At 46.2% G+C, this 22,227-nt stretch overlaps 3 protein-coding genes and 1 non-coding gene across 6 annotated transcripts; 1 reads left to right on the top strand and 3 right to left on the bottom strand.

Annotated features, from left to right (window-relative positions):
• Positions 1-580: 580 nt before the first annotated feature.
• Positions 581-662, bottom strand: trnas-gcu (transfer RNA serine (anticodon GCU)). Its single transcript has one exon. It is a non-coding gene; the product is annotated as a tRNA-Ser (tRNA).
• A 2,636-nt stretch (positions 663-3,298) lies between these two features.
• On the top strand, positions 3,299-6,107 carry fzd5 (frizzled class receptor 5). Its single transcript, XM_058081296.2, has one exon. It carries the CDS (start codon positions 3,733-3,735, stop codon positions 5,428-5,430), a length of 1,698 nt encoding a protein of 565 aa, XP_057937279.2. The 5' UTR covers positions 3,299-3,732; the 3' UTR covers positions 5,431-6,107.
• A 643-nt stretch (positions 6,108-6,750) lies between these two features.
• Positions 6,751-13,576, bottom strand: ccnyl1 (cyclin Y-like 1). Its single transcript, XM_058081297.2, has 9 exons — positions 12,626-13,576; positions 11,240-11,314; positions 10,369-10,513; positions 10,162-10,197; positions 10,043-10,094; positions 9,852-9,971; positions 8,869-9,035; positions 7,770-7,932; positions 6,751-7,655 (listed from the first exon to the last, which is right to left on the bottom strand). The coding sequence occupies exons 1-9, from the start codon at positions 12,786-12,788 to the stop codon at positions 7,539-7,541; spliced, it is 1,038 nt and encodes a 345-aa protein (XP_057937280.1). The 5' UTR covers positions 12,789-13,576; the 3' UTR covers positions 6,751-7,538.
• A 2,284-nt stretch (positions 13,577-15,860) lies between these two features.
• Positions 15,861-19,757, bottom strand: creb1b (cAMP responsive element binding protein 1b). Of its 3 annotated transcripts, none has more exons than XM_058081298.2 (8): positions 19,590-19,757; positions 17,819-17,931; positions 17,594-17,740; positions 17,251-17,351; positions 16,867-17,021; positions 16,606-16,788; positions 16,170-16,323; positions 15,861-16,094 (listed from the first exon to the last, which is right to left on the bottom strand). In XM_058081298.2, exons 2-8 carry the CDS (start codon positions 17,921-17,923, stop codon positions 15,950-15,952), a joined length of 990 nt encoding a protein of 329 aa, XP_057937281.1. In that variant the 5' UTR covers positions 17,924-17,931; positions 19,590-19,757; the 3' UTR covers positions 15,861-15,949. The 3 variants fall into 3 exon arrangements, with proteins under 3 accessions (XP_057937281.1, XP_057937282.1, XP_057937283.1); XM_058081299.2 differs by having other exon boundaries at positions 17,819-17,979; positions 19,590-19,742; XM_058081300.2 differs by lacking the exon at positions 19,590-19,757 and adding an exon at positions 19,259-19,579.
• Between the last annotated feature and the right edge of the window lie 2,470 nt (positions 19,758-22,227).

The raw sequence follows: 22,227 nt of genomic DNA, 5'->3' as shown, positions 1-22,227 counted from the left end.
TAGATAATTATTCAATGAAATGTAAACATTGTCAAACCACTGAATAATTTCAATTAAAAAACTAAAGCTAGAAGTGGAATTCAAACACTCACAGTTATGTTTGTTTATGTAAACAACAGGTGTCCATTGAATGTGAGCTTTGTTAGCCGTTAGCATCTCCACTCCAGGGTCTGTTCTGTGACGTGGACGCCATTTTGTTTTGGTGAGGCGGGTTTAGATTTGTAGCATCGACCAGAATTTGAGCCATAAAATGCTTGATTTTAATTTCAAATTCAGGGACTAAATATTGTTTTTTGGCCAAAAGTTGTACTTTTGTTTGAAGTTTGTTTTCCACAGTATTTAATGAAGCACTGAATCTCTACATTTGCACTTTTCAAGTTGTTGTTTGTGGTTCTATGGAACTTGGAACAGCCAGATGCTCATGTTTTCAGTTGTGATCATCTCCAATAAAAACATCTTCAAGGGATTGTTCACTCCTTAAACTGGTGTTTGCTGAATTGTTTAACCTCCATCTTTACTCAAGTTCAGAGTTTCCTGAAGTCCTGTGGGGAAATGCTGGTTTTGCTACCAAAACTTGTGCCGACGAGGATGGGATTCGAACCCACACGTGCAGAGCACAATGGATTAGCAGTCCATCGCCTTAACCACTCGGCCACCTCGTCTCCTGTCAGTCTCCCCCCACCTGTGCTTCTCCAAATGTGCCCCACACCTGCTAGCGTTCCATCACCAGCCAAGCTGATCTATTGGTGCTTCGTCCACAAAGTCTTCAGCTTTGGTGTCCACCTGCCTCCTTATGTTCCCCCCATGCTGGATATGCTCCAGCTGTTCCTCCCGTGTTCTAATTGTGTTCCAGGCTCTGGCTTTGTCCAAAAACTGGAGTTCCAGCTGTGCTTTGCCTCGGAAAAGCGCCCCACGTAGGTTCCGTTGTGTTCCAGCTGGATTCTAACCGCTCACCAATGTGCTCGCTCTTTGTTTCCTTAAGTTCTACCTGAGTTCCAGTTGCCTTTTACTAATAGCGACTGTGTTGCACGGCTCCTGGCTTACACCTTGGTGTCCAAAGTGCGGCTCGGGTGCCATCATAATGTTAAGAGAATGTCATATTATCAAAAGAAATGATGTCATTTTAGTAATATTAAAGATACTATGAGAAACAAACAAAACAATGAACAATTATTATTTTTACTGCAGAAAAAGACACAAAAGTCAAACTATTACGGGAAATTTATAACTTGATTCTTGTAATATTGTAATAAGTTTTTTCTTGTCAATTTACCACCTTTATTATTGTAAATTTATGACTTTATTCTTTTAATATTATGACTTTTTTCCTGTAAATGTACAATTTTAGTCAAGGAAATTTATGACTTAATCCTCATAAAATTATGACTTTTTTCTTGTAAGTTTACAGTTTTATTCTGTAAAAAAGTATTACTTTTTTCTCATAAATTTGTGACTTTATTCTTGTAATATTGCTATTTTTTTTGTAAATGTAAGACTTTATTCTTGTAATATTATGACTTTTTATATCATACATTTAGAACTTTATTCTTTTTTAGACTTTTTTCTCATGAAAAATTATTTTTTCTTTTTCATTTTTTTTCTTTTTTTCTCAAAAAGTAGGACTATTCTATTTTCTTGTCAGTTTATGACATCATTCTCGTTATATTATGACTTTTTTTTCTCATATATTTACAACTTCATTCTCAGAATACTCCCATATTTTTTGGGTAAATTTATGACAAGTATCAAGTATTTACAACTTTATGATTAAGATTATGATTATTTTTTCAATGGGCCCTAATACTCGGTCATCGTATTGTCCCTGAGAAGATAAAACCTCAGCGTCTCGTACCTTAACGTCACCGCCAAAGTTTAAAGGTGATGACACAGGTGACATTTTCTACCAGCCAGCATCTCTGGGGTCCAAGCGGAGGGGCGGCACGGGGGTGCGGGGGCGGGGCCTATCGCTCATTTGCCTGCGACGCAGCCTCAGCAAATTGAAGCTGAGTGTGGACCTCGCTTAATTGTCACGGCCAATTAGTGCACTGTGGCTGCTCCACAATGGACGGGGGTGCAGCCAGCAGAGGACGGGTCTTTGTGCGCGTCCACTGGCCCGCGGACCACTCGGCACTCATTTAGGGGCTGGGGGGCCGTGGGGAGCCAAATGCCAAGCTAAATGAAAACAAAAGACACTTTAAGGAGGGGAGGGGGGGGGCGGTGAGGCAACGGTCTCTCTCTCTCTCACACACACACACACACACACACACAGTGGCAGGGCCCCAGCAGCGCTCCTGCTGACCTGCTTCTTCTTACGACCGTTTGAATCTTTTCAGCAAAATGGGTCACAGTTAAAAGTGACTCAAAAAATACCCTACCACCTCTTTGTTCAAACACAATCCGTACCAGGACGACGACCACCGCAAAGTGTAAAAAGAAGCAAAGCTTCAGCATTACTGTGGTGACTGAGGGCCCCATGTCCCCTTACGTAAGGTGTTTGCTGGCGGTGAAATCACGGCACGGCGCCACGCGTCATCTTGATGGACGCTCGTGTTTGCCTTGCTTTCTCAAAGTAACCCGAGAGAAGGTAAACCGCCGCACAAACAGACACACCCACACCACGACCTTTGTACACCCTCACGCCACCTTTAGCTAGCACCGAAACGCAGCACAAAGTCACAAAGTCAACCTGCGTGCCGCCGGGCTTTTATTGTGTTGAATCCGTCAGAAGGGCTCGATGGTATTATTCACTCATTCTATATTTTTATTCTGATATTTGGACACCAAATACTTTGGAATGGAGGCTACTCAATCATAGCGGTCATCCATTAACTGACGCCTTCAGGTTCTGCTCGTAAAACGCGATGTAATGTAATGCAACCGAATGGAGACGGCCACAAAACACAAGCAGCTGGTGCGTTCAGGCACATTCAGTAAACGATAATCCCACGCTTAGAAAGGTCGTGTTTTAAATTACGACAAATATGTTTTCCTGTCTATTAATGCTAAAAATGAAAAAAAAACGAGCCTTGAATTGAATTCAACATTTTGTATGTTTGTGGTGTCCTGTTAATGTGTGGCCCCTTTAAATGTGTCATCAAGTCGTTTAAGAGAAAGCTAAATGATTTAAATAGTAAATATTGTATAGTAGTTTAGTGACAAAAATGTACTAGCACAAAAACAAGCTAGCTGGTCGTTGAGTTAGTTGTCGTCTCGCCGTCACTGAAAAATCCGATGCTCCCTGAACGCACCGTGAAGCTCAGCCCAGCGGGCTTGATGAAAAGCTTCAGTTCTTCTCACCTGAGAGAGCGGAGGGATGCGGAGGGACGTCGCTGCGGCTCTCGGCGTGTCTCTTCCACGCAGGACGCAACTTGGACGCGAAAGAAACACAAACGAGTTTCCGTCTCGGAGGAATTTTCATTTGTCGGCGGCTTTAACGGAGGATTAAAGTGCACGTGAAGTGGACGTCGACGTAAGACTTGAACTACTTGACTTGTTTTCATTGGATCGGATGACTTCCACCGGGAGGTGTTTTCCTGCTTGTTCTAAGATGTTCTAAGAATGTTCTTGGCACGTTAAATGCAGCGGACGTCACGTGACCACCGGAGATGAACTTTCTCCGAGTGAATGATTGACGTGAGCTGCTGGATTAATAATCAATAAGAGGCTGGGATCGGGGCTCGAGCAGGTGCGGCTACCTCTCATAGTCATTGCTACTTTTTGGATCGGAGCTAAATGGGGTCCACGGTGAGGCTGCTGGTCCTGGTCCTGCTGGTCCAGAGTCCAGGTGCGGTCCAGGGGGCGTCCAAAGAGCTCGTGTGCGAGCCCATCACGGTGCCCATGTGTCGGGGGATCGGCTACAACCTGACCTACATGCCCAACCAGTTCAACCACGACACCCAGGAGGAGGTGGGCCTGGAGGTGCACCAGTTCTGGCCCTTGGTGCGTATCCACTGTTCCCCGGACCTGCTGTTCTTCCTGTGCAGCATGTACACGCCCATCTGCCTGCCGGACTACCGCAAACCCCTCCCTCCGTGCCGCTCCGTCTGCGAGCGGGCCAAGCGGGGCTGCTCGCCGCTCATGAGCCAGTACGGCTTCGACTGGCCGGAGAGGATGAGCTGCGAGCGACTTCCCCGCCTGGGCGACGAAACCCTCTGCATGGACCAGAACAGCAGCGAGACCACCACCGTGGCGCCCCCTTTTCCCAAGCCCACGCTCAAGGGTCGAGCGAGACACCCGGGGCCGCCTCAGGGGGAGCGGGAGTGCCGCTGCCGAGACCCCCTGGTCCCAATCAAGAGGGAGTCCCACTCCCTGTACGGGAGGGTCCACACGGGGCCCCTTCCCAACTGCGCCCAGCCGTGCCACCAGGCCTACTTCTCGGCGGACGAGCGCACCTTCACGGCCTTCTGGGTGGGGCTGTGGTCTTTCCTGTGCTTCGTGTCCACGCTGACCACGGTGGCCACCTTCCTGATGGACATGGAGCGCTTCAAGTACCCGGAGAGACCCATCATCTTCCTGGCCGCCTGCTACCTCTTTGTGTCGCTGGGTTACATCATCCGCCTGGTGGCCGGTCACGAGCGGGTGGCGTGCGCCCCCGGCGGCGGGGGCGGCGACCAGCTTCACGTCCTCTACGACACCACCGGCCCCGCTCTGTGCACGCTGGTCTTCCTGTTGGTCTACTTCTTCAGCATGGCCAGCTCCATCTGGTGGGTGGTCCTGTCCTTCAGCTGGTTCCTGGCAGCCGGGATGAAGTGGGGCAGCGAGGCCATCGCCGGGTACTGCCAGTACTTCCACCTCGCCGCCTGGCTCATCCCCAGCGTCAAGACCATTATCGTCCTGGCGCTCAGCGCCGTGGACGGCGACCCGGTGGCAGGGATCTGCTTTGTGGGCAACCAGAGCTTGGGGAACCTGCGGGGGTTCGTACTGGCGCCTCTGGTGGTCTACCTCTTCACGGGCTCGCTCTTCTTGTTTGCCGGCTTCGTGTCACTCTTCCGCATCCGGAGCATCATCAAGCAAGGGGGCACCAAGACGGACAAACTGGAGCGGCTCATGATCCGCATCGGTGTCTTCACCGTCTTCTACACGGTGCCCGCCACCATCGTGGTGGCCTGCCTGGTCTACGAGCAGCACCAGAGACCCGAATGGGAGCGAGCGCTGGCGTGCACCTGCGCGTCAGAGCGCCAGCGTTTAGGCATCGGGCCGGACTACGCCATCTTCATGCTTAAGTACTTCATGTGCTTGGTAGTGGGCATCACTTCCGGGGCTTGGATCTGGTCGGGAAAGACTGTGGAGACCTGGAGGAGGTTCTTGGTGCACTGCTGCCCCTGCTGGCAACACAAAGTGGCAGCACCGTCCCCCTTGTACACCGAGGCCAGCGCCGCTTTAACCGGGCCCGCCCCGGGAATGTATCATAAAGCTCCGTCTCATATATGACAAGCGTCCATGTTTGGATAGCCAAGACCTGATTCTCCTAAAAAGTCATCACTTCACCACATGGACCACAAGATCCATCATGGAGTCACTTCCTGTGATGCACTGACAGAGAAAGCATATTTATTTATGGAAATGGAAAGTGGTTTGAAGATGTCCTGGTTCAAGTCAACCATCTTGTACATAAATGTGTTTTAAAGCTTTGAGTTGAGGTCGGCCGGGAATCGAATGTGTTTTGACGTTTGTTACTAAAGCCGCACTCGGTAACTAAGTGGTGTTGGCCTCCAACGCCATCTGCTGGTTGTGAGTGGAGTTGCTCAACTCTGTCATCCATGCAAGACCACAAACCCTCAGACGCCTAAAAGCAATTTGATGTTCATTCATATTTGGAATTGTGGAATCAACTTCCTGGATCCTGGTCTAATTGTTCGAATTCTGCAGTTGTGCAATTTCAATCGTAATAAAAATAACAGGACTGTTGTATTGGAGCACTTTGATTACATCTCATTAAACGGAGACCATGGGGAAACGATTCATGCACTTTTTACCAATCGTTTCTCTTCATGTAATCTCACAAGGGACTCAAATATGGGGGTCTGTGGTCTGATGGACGTTTTGTTAATTTTTCCTTAAATGTTCTTTATCTGCAGGCAGTTGAAGCGAATACATTACCTTTTTTTTTTAAAAAAAAGTAGACTTGTACAGACACATTAATAAAAAATGAGGCAAATTTGAAACGGTTGTCATTTTTACCATCTATAATAGATGGCGTTTCTAATTTAACATTTTGCTTCTGAGAGTTAAATTAACCTTTTTCATAACAATGACGTACAGCCAAGTTTCCATGGCAACACTCACCTCTGGTCGCTAACATAGCAGGTGCGTCGGTGACTCAATAGCGCCTCTTGAGGAAAGGAGTGATTTTACAGGGCAAAAATGCTATCAAATGGTCCGGCAGTTGTCCTGTCATTCTTCTTACAGAAGCAGTCGCTTTAAGTACGCTACTATATATCATAAACACCGACGAAAACGGACAGAAATAATCCTTAGTTACGTTTTGGCGGAGATGGGGCAACTTGACTGGACTTCCGTATGCTAGCTGTAGATGCGTTACGTACTTTTTGTTAACTATCAAATAAATATTTCACGTAGTCAATAATTGTCTTGATAAAACTACTTACAATTAGTACTACTTACAATAAGACGACTACAATACAATAAGACTACTACAGAGATGCTCGTTTCAGCTTCAATTTCGCTACAAACATTTCAACGTGGGGTTGGAGTGTGACGTCATAAACGAGCGCCACACAAACGCCGTCATACATGGTTAGTGTTTATTTAAAATATTCCATTTGCAAATGGGCTTCCATTTAAAAACGACACATTTCACAGCTAGTAGCCTACACAGTAAGCAAGACCAACCATCTTTTTGTTGTGTTTAGTCCCCTCAGTAGGATTCTACATGTATATCATTTGTTCAGTGATGAAAGTAAGTGGAAGCAAGAGGGAAAGGGGTTACAATACTGAGGGTGAACTCAAGCTTCTTTCAGTGTCATTCTTTCAGTAGTAAGATCCATCCTGGTCCGTGATGCGGAGTCGTCGTCAAAAAGCCAGCCCTGACTTTAGCAGTGGTGATGGCCGGAGCTTTTCTTCTGAACTGTTCTGAGGTGCAGCATCCACAGGCTTGACTCACATATGATCAAACGTCAGACGTGTTATTTGAACGAACTAGTTTATCTGATGTATCACATCAAGTCTTGACTAAGCTGGACCTACTGATGGCAACATAAATAATACAAACATTGTCAACATAAAGACCCAGGTTGTACTGTTACATCCCGTGAATGATTAATTATGCTTCAAGAAAACTCCTTCCACTTATTGTCTTTTAATGACTATGTGGCATTCTTTTTCATCTAAATTAAAATACGAAAACTTGTCGCTTGGAGTCATGTGACGAGGGTGAGTTGCGTATAAATAAACGTATAAAACAATTAGTTGCGAGTTGCATTAGAGTTCACGCCTCATTTTTGATTCGAGACTTGCAGAACAACACGGCGGTCACGTGACTCTAGGCTTCGCTTGGGAGAGCAGTTGCGTGTCGGGGCCTAGGAGAGCACGGCGTTGGAGCGTCGTATGCCGATCAAGTTGTCTGCGCTGAGCGAGCGTCTCATGGCCGCTCGGCCCAGGTCCTTGTACTTGTCTTCACACAGTCTGGAGATGGCCTGCCAAAACGCAAACACACTCTTGACTATGACATGCTAGTATTGTATTATCTTTTAGCTTCGAGGTCAATGTGTTGTTGGCCTATCAGTTCAGGTTCAGCGACGGATTCTAACCTCCAGTTTCTGGGCCCGCTGGTTGTTGAGCGGCTCCAGGGGGAAGCTGAGGTTGTTGTCGTCGGCCAGCTGGCGCAGGTCAAAGTAATACTTGGCGTAGACGCTGGCGGGGACGTTGATGTTGAACTGGAGGAGTTCCAGGAAGTGGCGCTCCATCTCGTTCCTGCACAGACAGACGGAGACAGCTGAGGCCCACCAGACTCAAGCAAGGAGTGGACACCAACATGCCAGTCAGGTGGCTGATGTCCAACATGGAGAGCACCGACACTAAAATGCTAACAGAGCCAGGAAAGATGACCGTGTCAGGTGGCGGTGAGCCCATAAATTCAGATGAGGCACATGTAATGAAGCGTAGAACAACAAACTCTCCTAGCCAACATCTAATCATCTCAACATGATGCCCTTTCCATCACTTTTCAAAAATATTTTATCAACTATTTTATTCTGAAGAATGACAATAATTGCCTGCCCGTCTTTACAATTCTGGAGAGCTTCCTGACTTTCAACCCGAAAAAAACAAAAAAAAAAAAAGGAAAAAATATCCAAAATCTTGGCTTCTTAATGTTCATGCCCCCCCAAATAAAAACTAACTAAAAATACAAAGCAGGCCGAGACAAACAAGCACACATGTGGACTTGACTACAACCTCCAACATCCTCCCTCTTCAGAGAGAGGCTAAGGGCGGTGGTCGCCATGGAGACCACATCCAGGTTGCTTTGTTGGCCGGCAAAGGTAGCGCCAAGCCACTGTTTGTGTGCGAGAGACAGAGATGTCTGGTCTCCCGGGGCAACTAATGGAGTGGGCGAGAGGCAGGGCCATTATGTAGAAGCCGTGAGAGCACTTGAGACCCTCCCTCCATTTCTCTCTAAACCTCAAACCCCCCACCCACCCTCTTCATCTGACCCGGCTCACAAAGACACTTAGATGGCAGCAATGAAAACAGAGCCGAGAGTGGAGGTCACGCACACAGAGTTTGTTTGTTCCTGGGTGCATTCTTGAGGCACATGATGCATGTAACAAACTACAACACAAACTTGGCCAAAGTGACCCCTGACAAGAACAACGAGCCGCCAGACACGTGGTTGTCATGTCCACTCACATGTCCTCCACGGTGATGTCCTTCAGGATCTGGCAATAGTCGACGTTCCACACCGCCTGGTCGTCCCACACCTTGGAGGCCAGCAGGATGGCTCCCAGCACGATGCGCTTCCAGTTTGCGGGGCAGATGTCCAGCTCGGCGTAGGTCAGCAGCCTTTCCAGGTAGACCTGCACGGAGGAGACATGACGTGACATGATTTTGCATAAACACCTAAGTTGGTTTTTCAGCACAACTCCTTTTATAACGTATGAGCTCTGAGGTTGGTGCCAGAGACCTCAAACAGCCTGCAAGTTTTTACTGCCCTCTGGTGTCCACATTGTGCAAGTGTAGTTTGCACAACATTGATGCTGTACAAGTTTCACTCCCACTACACACCCATGAGTATAGTCATAATTTATAAATAATAGTTTATAGTTGAATACAGTACATTAGTTTAAAAAAAAATATTTAACTAAATTGTATGTAGTCTTGCCCTAAATGAAGTATTTTCAAGCGTAAAAATGAACTAAAGTTCAAATACAAGGCAGCAGAAACAGGCTACTTATGCGTGTAGTACTCCATACTGCCACTAGGTGTCGCCACACGAGACGTGATGACTGGAGCAGGCAGTTATTGTAGGTTTAAATGATCTCACGCAATACAATCGGAATCATAATAAAAACACAACCCACGACAGCATCAAACTCAACTTGGAATCTCCGACCACATTTCCTGTCCGCCTGGCACTAGGGTCCCCCAGGGAACACCAGCAGGAGTCTTATTTCTGTATTATCTTACTTATTTACTCTGTATACTGTCTACTATATTGGGTAATAAGAGAGTATAACCATTTAAAGCCGCCATTACGATACGTTGATGAGACAATAGCCGTTGTTAAAAGTAAAAAGGCTTTGGCAAAATATAACCACGCTAAACAAGGCATTACTGTATTGTTGTGGCTGACTGTCTACCAAAATAAAAGCAAGGAAGAAGAGGAGGCTTACGAGAGTAACAATGGCACATTCAGCCGTGAGTTGTGCGGCACTGAAGAGCGTTCTGACGAAGCGGTAGATGACTTTGTGCTCCGGGTCGATGCGCAAGTAGTCATCTGGCACCGGTTCTCTCTGCGTGACACAAACAACCACGGGCCTGTTAGACCCCTTCACCGTCCGTGCTGATGCAGTTCCGGACTCACCGATAAAGGGTGCATCTTCTCATCAAAGATGTCCAATGACCTGTCCGAGTCCCTGCAGAAGACACAACTGTCAGCAAGGTTTCATTCCGGTCCACATACGTTGACACACGCGCGCCTACCTGTTCTTGATGTGGTAGTAGATGGCTAAAGTGACACTGCAGGAAGACACAAACACGGGAGAGAATGTTTAGCTACATGGGAGGAGTGTGTGTGTTTAATGTTGGCACACACGGATTCAATCTGTCACATATAATCCACACAACGTGGTGGCAAATGATGCGTGTTAACGTGATGCTTTCTGGCACGGCGGGATTACGGCGTCGCACCATTTGATTGTGCTTTTGAGGTTGGGCTGGCTGACGGTGCTGTCGTCGATGAAGATGGTGGAGCACGAGCTGTACTTCTTTGACAGCGGACCCGGAGACACGTGGCTGATGTGGTTTATGTGGTTGCTTTTCCTCCTGTCCCGCACTGGAAAAGACAAAATGTCCGTAAATACACAGTGTGCACAATGTGGTGGCTTTCTTAGGAGAAAACAGTAGTGTGACAAAGCGTTTCCCCCTTCCTCATTTCCTGCATGTTTGTCATACTTGAATGTTCCCTTGGGGGTCATCAAGATTTTTTCTGGCAAAACGGAGATGAGCCTTTTTGTTCAGCAGTGGTTTTGGTCTTGGAACACTGCCATGCAGGCCTGGTGTCTGTCTTGGTGGCGTAATTAACAACGAACTCCACTGAGGCCAGCAGTTCTTGGCTCTTGTTGTGGGGTCTTTTGTGACCTCTTGAGCGAGTCGTGGCTGCGCTGTTGTGGTCGTTTTGGTTGGCCGGCCACTCCTGGGAAGGTTCATTACTCTTCCATGTTTTAGCCATTTGTGGATGGCTCTCACTGTGGTTGGCTGGAGTCCCAAAGCTCTAGAAATAACCCTTTCCAGGTCTATAGATCTTAAGCTACAACAATAAATCGATAAATTGACGATTAATCGATTATAGGTGACAACTATTTTGATATTCGATTACCCGTTTCGTGGTTTAAAAATGTACCAGTTGGGCCTCTCAAATGTGAATATGTTTAATTTCGTAGTCATCCGAGACAACAGACCCGTTACAGTTGTGTTTTCAGCAAATCAAGATATTCACACACACACACATCAGCGATATGGTCCGTCTAGGGCCGTCTAACAGCACCGTTCGGATGCTCACCGTCTGTCTGGGACTTGCTGAGGAAGATGGTGCTCGCTCGGGCGTGGTCCGATGGGTTGGACTCCAAAGCCAGCTCTGTGGAAAATAATAATCATGCATACGCTATTAATGACTTGTAAACGAGTATCGCAACACATGAATATAATGAATGAATAATGTGCTGTTGTGTTTTCTCAAGTACTGGTTAGGAAAACTTTGAAAAACATATGTGCATCGGCCAGGAATCTACATAATAAATCATAATTGGCTCCATTAATCTCTCGGTATCTCGTCTGGACGTGTGCGTAATTTTACTGTCGTCCCTTCTGATTGGGTTTTAGTAGTAACCTTTCAGACACTATTGTTATTTTACCGTTTCCTTACTGGGCTGCAGCAGCCACGCCAGCGGTGCTATGCGGCCGTTAAAAAGGTTATACCGTATGTACAGTCAAGCTATGCAAACGGAATGCTGAGAGGCTGTTGAACTGAGCATCACCTCCTCTATCAGCTGCTTTCAACACATGCACACGGCCACGAGTGTCAGTGCAAATATATACACGACACCTGCGCTACAAGCCCTCCATCATAAACACATTATAATGGGACTGTCTGTGCTTTGTACCGTTTCTCCAAATAATAAAAAAAAGCAGCTAGTGACAAATCTCACGACATTAAAAACTCAGGCTCGTACAAAATTCTAACCTTATGGTGAGTGTAGCACAGTCTCGTGATGGCCACAGTTGGACCCCGGATCAGATTCGTTCACTTTGCTCATGTTCTCTTACATTGACCGAGTATCATGAACCAGTCATACTTAAGTCAGCTGACTTCCTCAAGATGTTTGCATGATGCTACTAATGCAGAATTCCAAACTGATGGGATGCAGGAAATAGCCCAGAGGCATGTACTCATATGGTTCCTAAAAATAACCGGGAGGGGTTGGAGGGGTGTAACAGTACATGTACTCCTATTCTGATTTTTTTTGGAACGGAACTTCACATAGAGTAAGGGGCAGGAAGTGTTTCAGATACAAGCCAAGGAGAAGCCGGAGCATGGAGGCGCTGTATCTTCCCAGTGGATTATGCATACCAGGAATATCCAGGGTCCACATTTACAAAATTACCTTCCAGCAGTTGACTTTGCTAATTTAGATACAATTACAATGTTATGATTACACAAACGCCAAGAACTTATGTATGTTCTACCCTGAACTGTGACCTAACATTGGAGCATGTAGTATAACACAGCCATGTAACATTAAATATACAGCATTCCCTTTAGCAATTGAATGTTTTCTGTTATGTACACTGCAGTTAATAAATACCCCACGTGATTACATGACCACTGCCGAGAATAATAAACAATAGAAGACAATCAGGAATAAGTAGTAAAGGCAACTGTACAAACCGTCAGGGACTTCTCTGTCGCTGATGTGCTGCAGGTAGGGGGCGCTGTTGTCATCGCTCACTTCCGTGCTGGTCAGAAACTCCTCCAGCCGCTCCGCCGGCTGCCGAGACGGGAGTTTGGGGCTCGATTCCGGGGACACACAGCATGACACGGTGTTTCCCATTCCGGGCCGCCTGTGTGCTCAGTGTCCAAGTGGTGCAAATAGTTGTAGCTAGCTTGTTAGATCGCTAGCTGGCAGGCGGTTTCCTCCAGCTTCAATCAGTGTTAGCATAGCATTAGCTCGTCATGCTAAACAGCGTCCGTCCGCCAACTCCCGGCGATGGCATTCCTTGGCCATTTGCGGGGAAGCAGCGGCGGCGACACTCCCAAGAGTATGCGGCCGAGAAGGCTCAGCCTGTTTGGAGATTTTTCTCCTTGAATAAAAGCGACGGTTTGGGGGAAGAAGTGCGTTATAAATTCAGCTTGTTGCCTTCATTCATTCATTCTGCTCCGATGCGGCTACTTAGCATTGTAGCTAGCGAGCTAACTAGTTGGGCAACTTTCTACCATGTAATGCGCCAATTTGTCTTATATGGATGAAACAAAGCAATACTACACAAGTAAATGCCCAAATATCACACTCCTCAGGTCAGGGTTTTTTACATGACTTTCCAAGTAGTGGATGTCCTCTTTGAGTTAGCGCAAATCCAGTCCGAGGCTTCTGAGGCCTTCTGTGTAAAATCCGCCTCACCCACGAACAGACGGGAAATCCGCCACCGTGTTTCTTAACTGAGGTAAATCCGCGGATGTTTCTCTTCGATAGCCATGAGACGACCAACTTTAGTAAAGTCCGCCCTTCTGTGTTTGTATTCCGTCACTCTTGTGTTGGCCGTGCCGCTCGCACAACCGCCATCTGTGAGCGAGTCAACTACCTAGCTAGAACTCATACCACTGCACAGATGACACAGATGACCCCGCCTACGCGAGGATTCCATTCGATCTTATTGGTGGAAAAATCACAACAGTTGTTTCACAGGCCGCGTATTGGCACAGAGACCTGACCATCAGGGGAGATTCACACTTTATTTACATCGATGCTATTTTAGTAACGTCACACCCTTTAAAAAAAGTATCCCCCATACCCCGCTGTCAATGAACATCTCATAGTTGGTTAACGATGATGCTATCTTATTTAATGCGGTTGTGTAGTATCTTAGGTTTATATTCAACTGTTTTGATTTTATGGGTAATTTTTGAATGTCTGTGCAAACACCAGATACATTTATCAGCAGGCTGTTTATGGCATTTGAGACGGACGTTTGCGTTGCAAAATTGCTATTTAGCGTTAATAAGGTAATCAAACCAGCATAAAGTGCAGTTAAATTATGGTTGAAAGCACTACAGTATTTACGTACGTTATTGTATGACTGCCACGTAACCGTCTGCACGTGCAATTTATTGCCACAATACAAATGGTTACAAAAGAATAATAACCAGAGGCCATCGTTTCATATGGAGACAAGGTTGAAGCACAGAGTATACTAAATCATACACCGACCTCTACAAGATGACAATACATGGCTTTTTGGGGGGGGTCTGTACACAAAGTCATCACATGACAAGATAGAAAACTTCTATAAATGTGCCTGTACACTCGTGGGATGTTCACGCACCAACTCAAGCGAATGTTGGTGACAAAAGTCACATCGTTGCCATTTAAAAACAGACATTTACAGGTCATCACTGTCTTCGTTCAGCACAAAAAAACACACATTTGAAGTCCCATCGTGGCACCAACTACTGCACACATTCACAATGAGTATGCAGTAGTTCCCCCTGCATCCACATTTACTTATCAATACTCCTCTGATCACTTATTGATACAACAACCATAGCACGGAGGCCGTTTTCTTTACACTACAAATACATTTATATAGTGTGCAATAATCGAGTCTAGAAAAATAAAACTGGTGTTTACTTTTAAACACGTTCTTTTTCCAACAAAAGTCCACTGAGCACCAGGGAGCCAATGACAAGGCTTATAACATGATCAGCTGCCAGTTGGGAAAACATTACAATACTCTAGGCCAAAAATAGGGATGGGCCCTACAATCGTTAAAATCCTGCCAAGACCTGTGGAATTGATTGATTACATTTTGAGGCAAGCGCGGCAAAATTGGGTGCACCACTTGGGTGCAACCAGTGTTGGCGCTGTTGTAAGCAGATTGAAAATAGTGCTTAAAAAGTAACAATGAATATATTTATTTTCCTCGTAGTTGAACCAGGAAATCTCAACAAATGCCCATCCCTGTAAAAAGTATTAGACACCTTTTGAAAGAACGTTTGTGCTTTCATTTGCTATGTGGTAAAAGACCATTAAGAACACAAAAACTGAACAAAATATGGCACCGCAATTTCATACATTTTCCAACAAGCAAAGGCCTATATTTTCTTTTCTCGTGCATGTAGCTGCCGTGACCGCTAGGCCTGCTGGATGACACACACACGCACGCACGCGCACGCACGCACTCACACGCAGGCGATGTACAGTATATTTTACAAATGTTTCAATAATTGCCAGAGATACATGAAGTTGACACATGCTGTAGCGTCTATGTACACGTGGTATAAAAAAATAAACACATCTAAGAAGACTTGTTTGAGCGAGTTTTTAGTGTTACTCATGCAAATTGGGTCTACTTGCGTGATGGAAACGTGACTTTCCTTTGTAAAAGTGGCGTCGAAAGTCACCGAATGAACAACTGTAGTCCGACAGGCTTAAAAGCGTCACGCTAGGTTACCGTGACGTGGCGATACGAGGACTTCCAGCCGCAGTCGCCGGTTGAGAGCTCGCTGGGATAAGTGAAAAGTGGACTTGTGTGAATCCGACTGGTTCAACAGTCCTCTGGTGCCCCCCCCCTGGGATGTGAGGCGAACGTATTTAAAGTCGGGGACTCAGCTTGCCCAGAGAGTGCCGTCTGCAATAAGATACTGTGTTCCGATTTAGTAGCTCGTACACCAATAAGTTATGCTAATATCGCTAGGCTCAGATACAATTGGATACTGGATTACGAACTGTGTGTGTTATCGTAAAGAACCTGTGGGATCCGTTCCCTGGAGCTTAGGCTCAGGTTTAACAGCAGCTAGCGAGCGCTAGCATTCACATTTTCCAATGGTGGCGGATAAAAAGTACTCTCGGTTTCGGGGCCAATATAAAAGTTAAAACTCTGGATCGACTCAGGGACCGACCCAGACCCAGCCGGCTAGCGGAGCCCAACAGTCGAGAGATTTTAAACAAACTGAAAGGCGACTAGGCCTGATCCGACTGTTCCGGATGGTTGGGGCTTAGTCGGATTTATGACAATAAAGGTCTTTGAGGGCTTTAAGCTCTTCGATGAGCGTCTTGTTTTGGTTCTCCAGGACGGCCACTCTGTTCTCCAGACACTTGACGTACTCCTTCTTCTTCCTGCGACACTCGCGGGCCGCCTCTCTGCAGGGACAGATTCTTGTATTAGACCATGGACTACGCCAAATAAATACGTTCTATGCATACGAACATCCATACCTGTTCTTCATCAGGCGGACCTCCCTCTTGCGGGTGACCTCCTCTGTGGCGCCCTGGGTGGGCAAGGCGGGCGACGAGGCCATGACCACCCCGGGGGCGATGGAGTTGGCGGGTGCCGCTCGGATCTGATAGGCCTGGACGTCCCCTGAGGCGGCTGGGTGGTGAAGGGGGACACAGATTCAATTCAAACTTTGTTCTGTCAAGGACGTGATGTCAATAAAACTTGAATGTTACTCGTCAAAAACGTCCCCACTAAGACCCCGCCATGAAGAATATCAGCAAGACATGAGTCTTGAGGAATAATAATGAAAATAAAAAAAAAACAAGATTTATTGCAAAATAAAGCACATGCCATGTGTAAGAATCATATCATCAAATGATGTCAATAAAAGCAAGAAAATCATAATTCACATGTTTTGCAGTACTGCCTTCTCACCTTGTACGACCACCTGGTTACTGGGAACCAGTATCTGCTGGCCATCGCTGGTCTGTGCGTACTGGAGGATGGTGGCTCCTGGCTGGGCGGCGGCCGCGTTGGTCATGGTCAGAGCCTGGATGCCCTGCACGCCGTCGGTCCCGTTGTTAGCCAGCTGGATGGCGCCGCCCTGGGTGATGGCGACTGCGCGACACGAGGGGCACAGTAAGAGAAGGGAAGCTAGCGAGCTGTGATGTCACACGGGGGAGGGGGGCCGCTTACTGTACTGGCCGCTGCTGGTCTGGTAAATGGGGGTGGGCACTGTGACGGTGGTGATGGCGGGCGTGGCGGCCGCCGCGGACGAGTCCTCTTCCGCCTTTTCCTCCTCGATGCGAGGGACGGCCGGAGCATCGGAGGACAGATCGTTGAGGATTTTCCTGTTGAGAAGCTGAGTGAGTTTTGCTGAATCTGGTGGGTCACTGCGCCACGTAGCCCCAATGCAAGTTGACCGTAACAGCCAAGTTCTTTAACCACCAGATTTTACGGAAACATACTAGTTTTTTTTTAGTAATTCTGAACATTAACTCATGGCAATCAAAACATAGCCCTGCCTTCTTAGTGCATGGCGGAAATAGCAAAACAAAAATGAATGTTGCAGAAACGTACCGATACGAGGGTCGCCGTGAGAGAATCTCCCTGCGTTTTTGAGAGTCAGTCACGCTGTCGACCGACTCCTGCGAATCTTCACTTTCTGCTATGGTGGAGATCTGCAAGACACACCCACAAGAAAACGTCATGAATTGTCCTGAAGGGACTGGGCTGAAATGCAGTGGGAATGTTTTTTTTTTCAATTAAGTTCATTTTCATGCATGCAGTATATGCATTTTTTTAAATGAGAATTGTACTTGTTGGAGAAGTACATACAACAGTTTCCATTTTTTTCCATTTTATAAGTTATAAATTAAAGCTATTTAGTCAAAAGTTAAAAGTATATAGATGCTTGTGTGACCTGCACAGCTTGGACTTGTGGGGACTGGATGACGGACGACTGAGCCGCCTGGATGACGCCGTGCACTTGGACCGTTTGTCCGTTTGGAAGCTGCACCAGCGTAACGGTGGGGCCGGTTGCCGAGGCGTGGCCAGCTGTCATGGATACCTGAAATTCACAATCCTACGTTGTAAACCATCTTGGGAGGCGATTGCTGAGGTGCGATAGGGTAGATGTTTACGTTACCTGTGCCAAGGTGGCGATCTGCGCCGGGGTGATCTGCTGGTGCTCCGTCTCTGTCACGGTAGACTCCGCCCCCTGCTGAGCCTCAGCCGCTGACTCCATCTTCATTGGCTGAGCTGGGAAGCGAGAAGGGCAAATTCTGGTGATAAATACTTGCCCCCCCCCTGCATACAAAGACACAAACACTAGTCAACTTCATAGTTCTTTAACAAAAGTAGCTATACAAGCAGACATTTAGTTTCTGAAACTGTAAAAAGAAATTTTAAACTGTAAAAAAAAGTTGTGACGATGTTTTGAAAATTAAAAAGCCATTACAGGGAGCTAAAATGGTAAATTCTAAAATACAACGGTGGAAGAGGCCATCAGGGCTCATGTACAGTGTGTGAGTTATCAACAAAACAGACCATTTTCTCTAGTTACACACCAGAATTCATGCAGTGACTTCCTGTTTAGTGCAAAGTAAGCTTCAAAACAATAACACCGCAGTGTTGGATATAATTGGATGGCGTGGAACTTTGCATTGTTCATGAAAACTGTCCCCCAAAATTAAAAGTTACAACCGCTGCATTAACTATTTTATCCTGAAAACCAATTTCTGTCTGCCATTTTCAAGAAAAGTGAGCAACGGTACTAAGCAGCAGTCACCAATTGCATACGTACATGGGCGGCCTACAGTTGTAATGTGAGAAAGATCACAACATCTCAAAGTTCTCAACATTATTATATATATTAAGATGATATATTATATAATCAAAATGTCTTGACTTCATGATGTAGCTGAAATTATGCAAATGGAGGAGAAATAGCCTCTTAAAATCATTAAATACTTGATGAAGTGCCACGAAAACGTTCTGTAAGCTCATTCCAAGATACACCTGGGGGGGGGGCTGAGCCCCACCTCGCTTTCAATTCTAGTGACGTCCCGCCTCTTCCACAGCTACAAAACACTGTGGAAGAATCAACTGAAAGCGAGCACTCTTAAGCATGCTACATTTTGACAGTTGTTTATATTATATTATGCATGTAACCAAAGTGTAATATTAAGATTAATATCAGCAGCGTATGTACATGCGAGGATGCTGCTGGTATATGAATGTGTGTTGGCGCCACAGGACGTGTCGTGCGGTGAGCTCACTCTTTGCGTGTCTCCTCTGAGCGCCATGATTGGCTTTGCACATTTCTCCCTCGACTTTTCAAAAGAATCATTCAGCGCTCGCGAGGCGGGTGACAGCGGAGCCACATGGCCGCTCGGGTGACGCCCACCTCGGCCACCAGCATTGGCCACGACCCGGTCGGTCGGGTGAAGAAGACCCGGACAAGTCCGGGCCCCGTGGTGTACAAGTGGGCTAAATGTGGCGGCTGACCGCATAAATGGACATGTTTGACGTTACAAAGTGCGTCGACGTATAGAGAGTAACGTAGTTAAAGATGAAAGCAACTTACATAAAAGTGAGAAAGAGTGCTGGTTTGGGGGGAAAGCGCCAAGCTACTCACGCTAACCTCGCCTTGTTAGCATAGCTACCTGCCTTGCTAGCATGTTCAACGGGTGCTAGCTAGTCAGACTTTCCAGGCATTGAACGATCCAAACGGCACATGGAGGCTTCGCTTCGCTCAAACGACCGCAGCCTCCCCTCCCTCCAGCCCGCTAAAAAACCACCACGGCGCCATGATCTCTTTGTTTCCTTCGGGCCGAACCCGGCCGAACAGAATCCTCTCAACAACAAGCGGGCGCCGTCCCGCTTGAGCCACCCCTGCCGCGCTTCTTCGTCCTTACCGATACAGACTCCCTTCGTCGCTCGGAGGCCTCCGGAGCTCCACTTTTATTGTAGCCGACACGTAAGAGCCCGCGTCAGGCTACACCTCCGCCGCGTCACCGCCAACAACAACGCGGAGATTGGAGAAAGGGACGAGGCGAGCAGATGGCGACGACTCCCGGAAATGATCGAAGTGTCACCGAAGAGAGACGGAAAAAGACGAAATGAAGCGGAGGGACCCGAGGAGCCTGCACACCGTTTACTGGTAAAATGAGCACTTTTGTTTACACATCGTGTTGTAACTTTTATTCTGTTCGTGCATATTTTATTTTACACCACAAACCGGAAGCAGTAGTAACATTTGTACAACAACATTTAATGTTTGGTTCAATACACATACAGAATCTAATACATTAATTTCACGTGGACTGATCACTCATGCTGGTGTCCTCCTGGTCGCCTTTAGAGGGCAGCATAGGACCAATTTCACACACTCGGTTGTTTTGTAACCTCCTGAAACACACACTCACACACAATGGTGTTATAAAATCCATCACATCCTGAACACTGAAGATAACAGATATCACGAATCAACCCTGGGAAATATACAATACAACATTGTATGTATTTTGCAAATCTCATAAGACAGATATCAGTATTTCCCGGATGGGGCATTTATTCACTCAACTGTAGAGAGCACCAGGCATCATTTTGAGAGGAGGCTTTAACTTGTGCAAATCCACAAAAATATCCCGCACAATTTTCACAGCCCCACACCTTCCATGTCAACGCCCCGTCCCTCATGGTGGCGCCGTAGAGCTGAAGAAGCGCTCCCACCACTCACCCCCATCCTCCCCCCATCACAGCTCCACAGAGGACAGGAGCAGAGACTGCTGGCGTGTCATGGCGCTGATATGTGGAGTTTATCAAGGCAATTCCTTTTATAATCCTCCTGATGCTCGTTGCTTGTGTTTTATCTGTTTAATAGCATTTTACGGCTACACGCCGTAAAAAGGCCCTTTTTATTGTGACACCAAACACATTGTTTGGGGAATTGACCCTGCTTGGCTAATGAACAGCAGTGAATTTGCAGCCAGTTATATAAAATGCAAGGAGAAGCAGGGGGAGGATGAGGAGGTTTTTTTAAGGTGTGTGCGTGCGCTCTTATGTCCCATTCGAGATTGAACAATGCTGCTGCTTTAGTTTATTATCCTAAGCAATACTGCAGTCATTCCAAGCCAAATGAAGTTGCATGTATGACAAACGAGAGAATAAACATGACTAAAATGTGCTCTTTAAATCGCTTTTAAGTTGGTTTTATGTTTCTTTACAGCTTTTTGTGAAGTCACAACCTCGTCTAAAGTGGACCGTGTCTGTGTTTCAGTCTGTTGCACACGTACACACTTGGCATTTTGAGTGCATAAGTGCATTTCAGTACCCGGATGTTGCACTCTAAACAATCAAAATGGTGAGCGAGCGACAATGGCGCTTAACCACCCTCACCCTCAAGAAGAGGAAGTGGGTAAATTGTTATTTCTTGTGCTCACGATAGTAGCGCTATCCCTTATCTTGGTTAATTGGTGTCAGACACAATGGTGATAAGTAGGATTTCCTATTTATGAATGGAATATTTTGGCAGTTTGAGAATCATTGTTATTACACCCCATAGTCACATTTACACTCCATTAGCCAATATAGTAGATATAATAAGGGAAATAATACATCTTAGGCATTAATAGGACATGATATAGATTCACAGATTAGCATTTTGCAGCTTACTTGCTGTTTGGTCATCATAACATTACTGACACCTAGTGACCAGCATAGAGTATTACATGTTACACTTTTCTTCTGAATGCCTTATATTTGTATTTTTGTTCATTTTATGCTTGGATACACTTTACATGGGCCAAAAACAATCACTTAAATCAGCATATTTTTGAATAATAGGCCGTAGTCAGCCACAAAAACAGCTTTACTGAATCAAAATGTTACGGAAAAACTGCAAAAGAGTGAAATCGCGAGGGAACACATTTATTACAACAGAAATTGCTTATTTACTTTCATTATGTCTATCGTAGGGCTGCATGGTGGTGGAGTGGTTAGCGCGCAGACCTCACAGCTTGGAGACCCGAGTTCAATCCCACTCTCGACCATCATGTTCTCCCCGTGCATGCGTGGGTTTTCTCCGGGTACTCCGGTTTCCTCCCACATTCCAAAAACATGCTAGGTTAATTGACCACTCCAAATTGTCCATAGGTATGAATGTGAGTGTGAATGGTTGTTTGTCTATATGTGCCCTGTGATTGGCTGGCCACCAGTCTAGGGTGTAGAAAATTAATGGATTAATGTCTATCCTATTTCATAATAGGAGGTTAAAGGTGACTGTAGGGGTGTTATTTCATGTCTAGAGTGCTCTAATAAATCCTGCAAAAAAAGCCGTTCAATAAATGTGCAATAAACCATGCAATAAATCAGTAACTTTATCAACTTGTATATACACCCCATAGTCACCGTTACACGCTATTACCCAATATACTCTATAACCGATTAAGTGCAATAAAGGAGGGATTAGTGTGCAGTTTTACGTCCATATGTCCATGTACTGTATGTGAATCCACATCGGCCCATGTCAAGCCGGAGCAGGCAGTCAAACAT

The sequence above is a fragment of the Doryrhamphus excisus genome, linkage group LG12 (assembly GCF_037039965.1).
Source record: "Doryrhamphus excisus strain RoL-2023G ecotype Guam linkage group LG12, RoL_Dexc_Guam_v1.1, whole genome shotgun sequence".
Classification (NCBI taxonomy): Eukaryota; Metazoa; Chordata; class Actinopteri; order Syngnathiformes; family Syngnathidae; genus Doryrhamphus; species Doryrhamphus excisus.
Note: the sequence above shows the minus strand (reverse complement) of the source record. Positions and strands in the feature narration are given on the sequence as shown.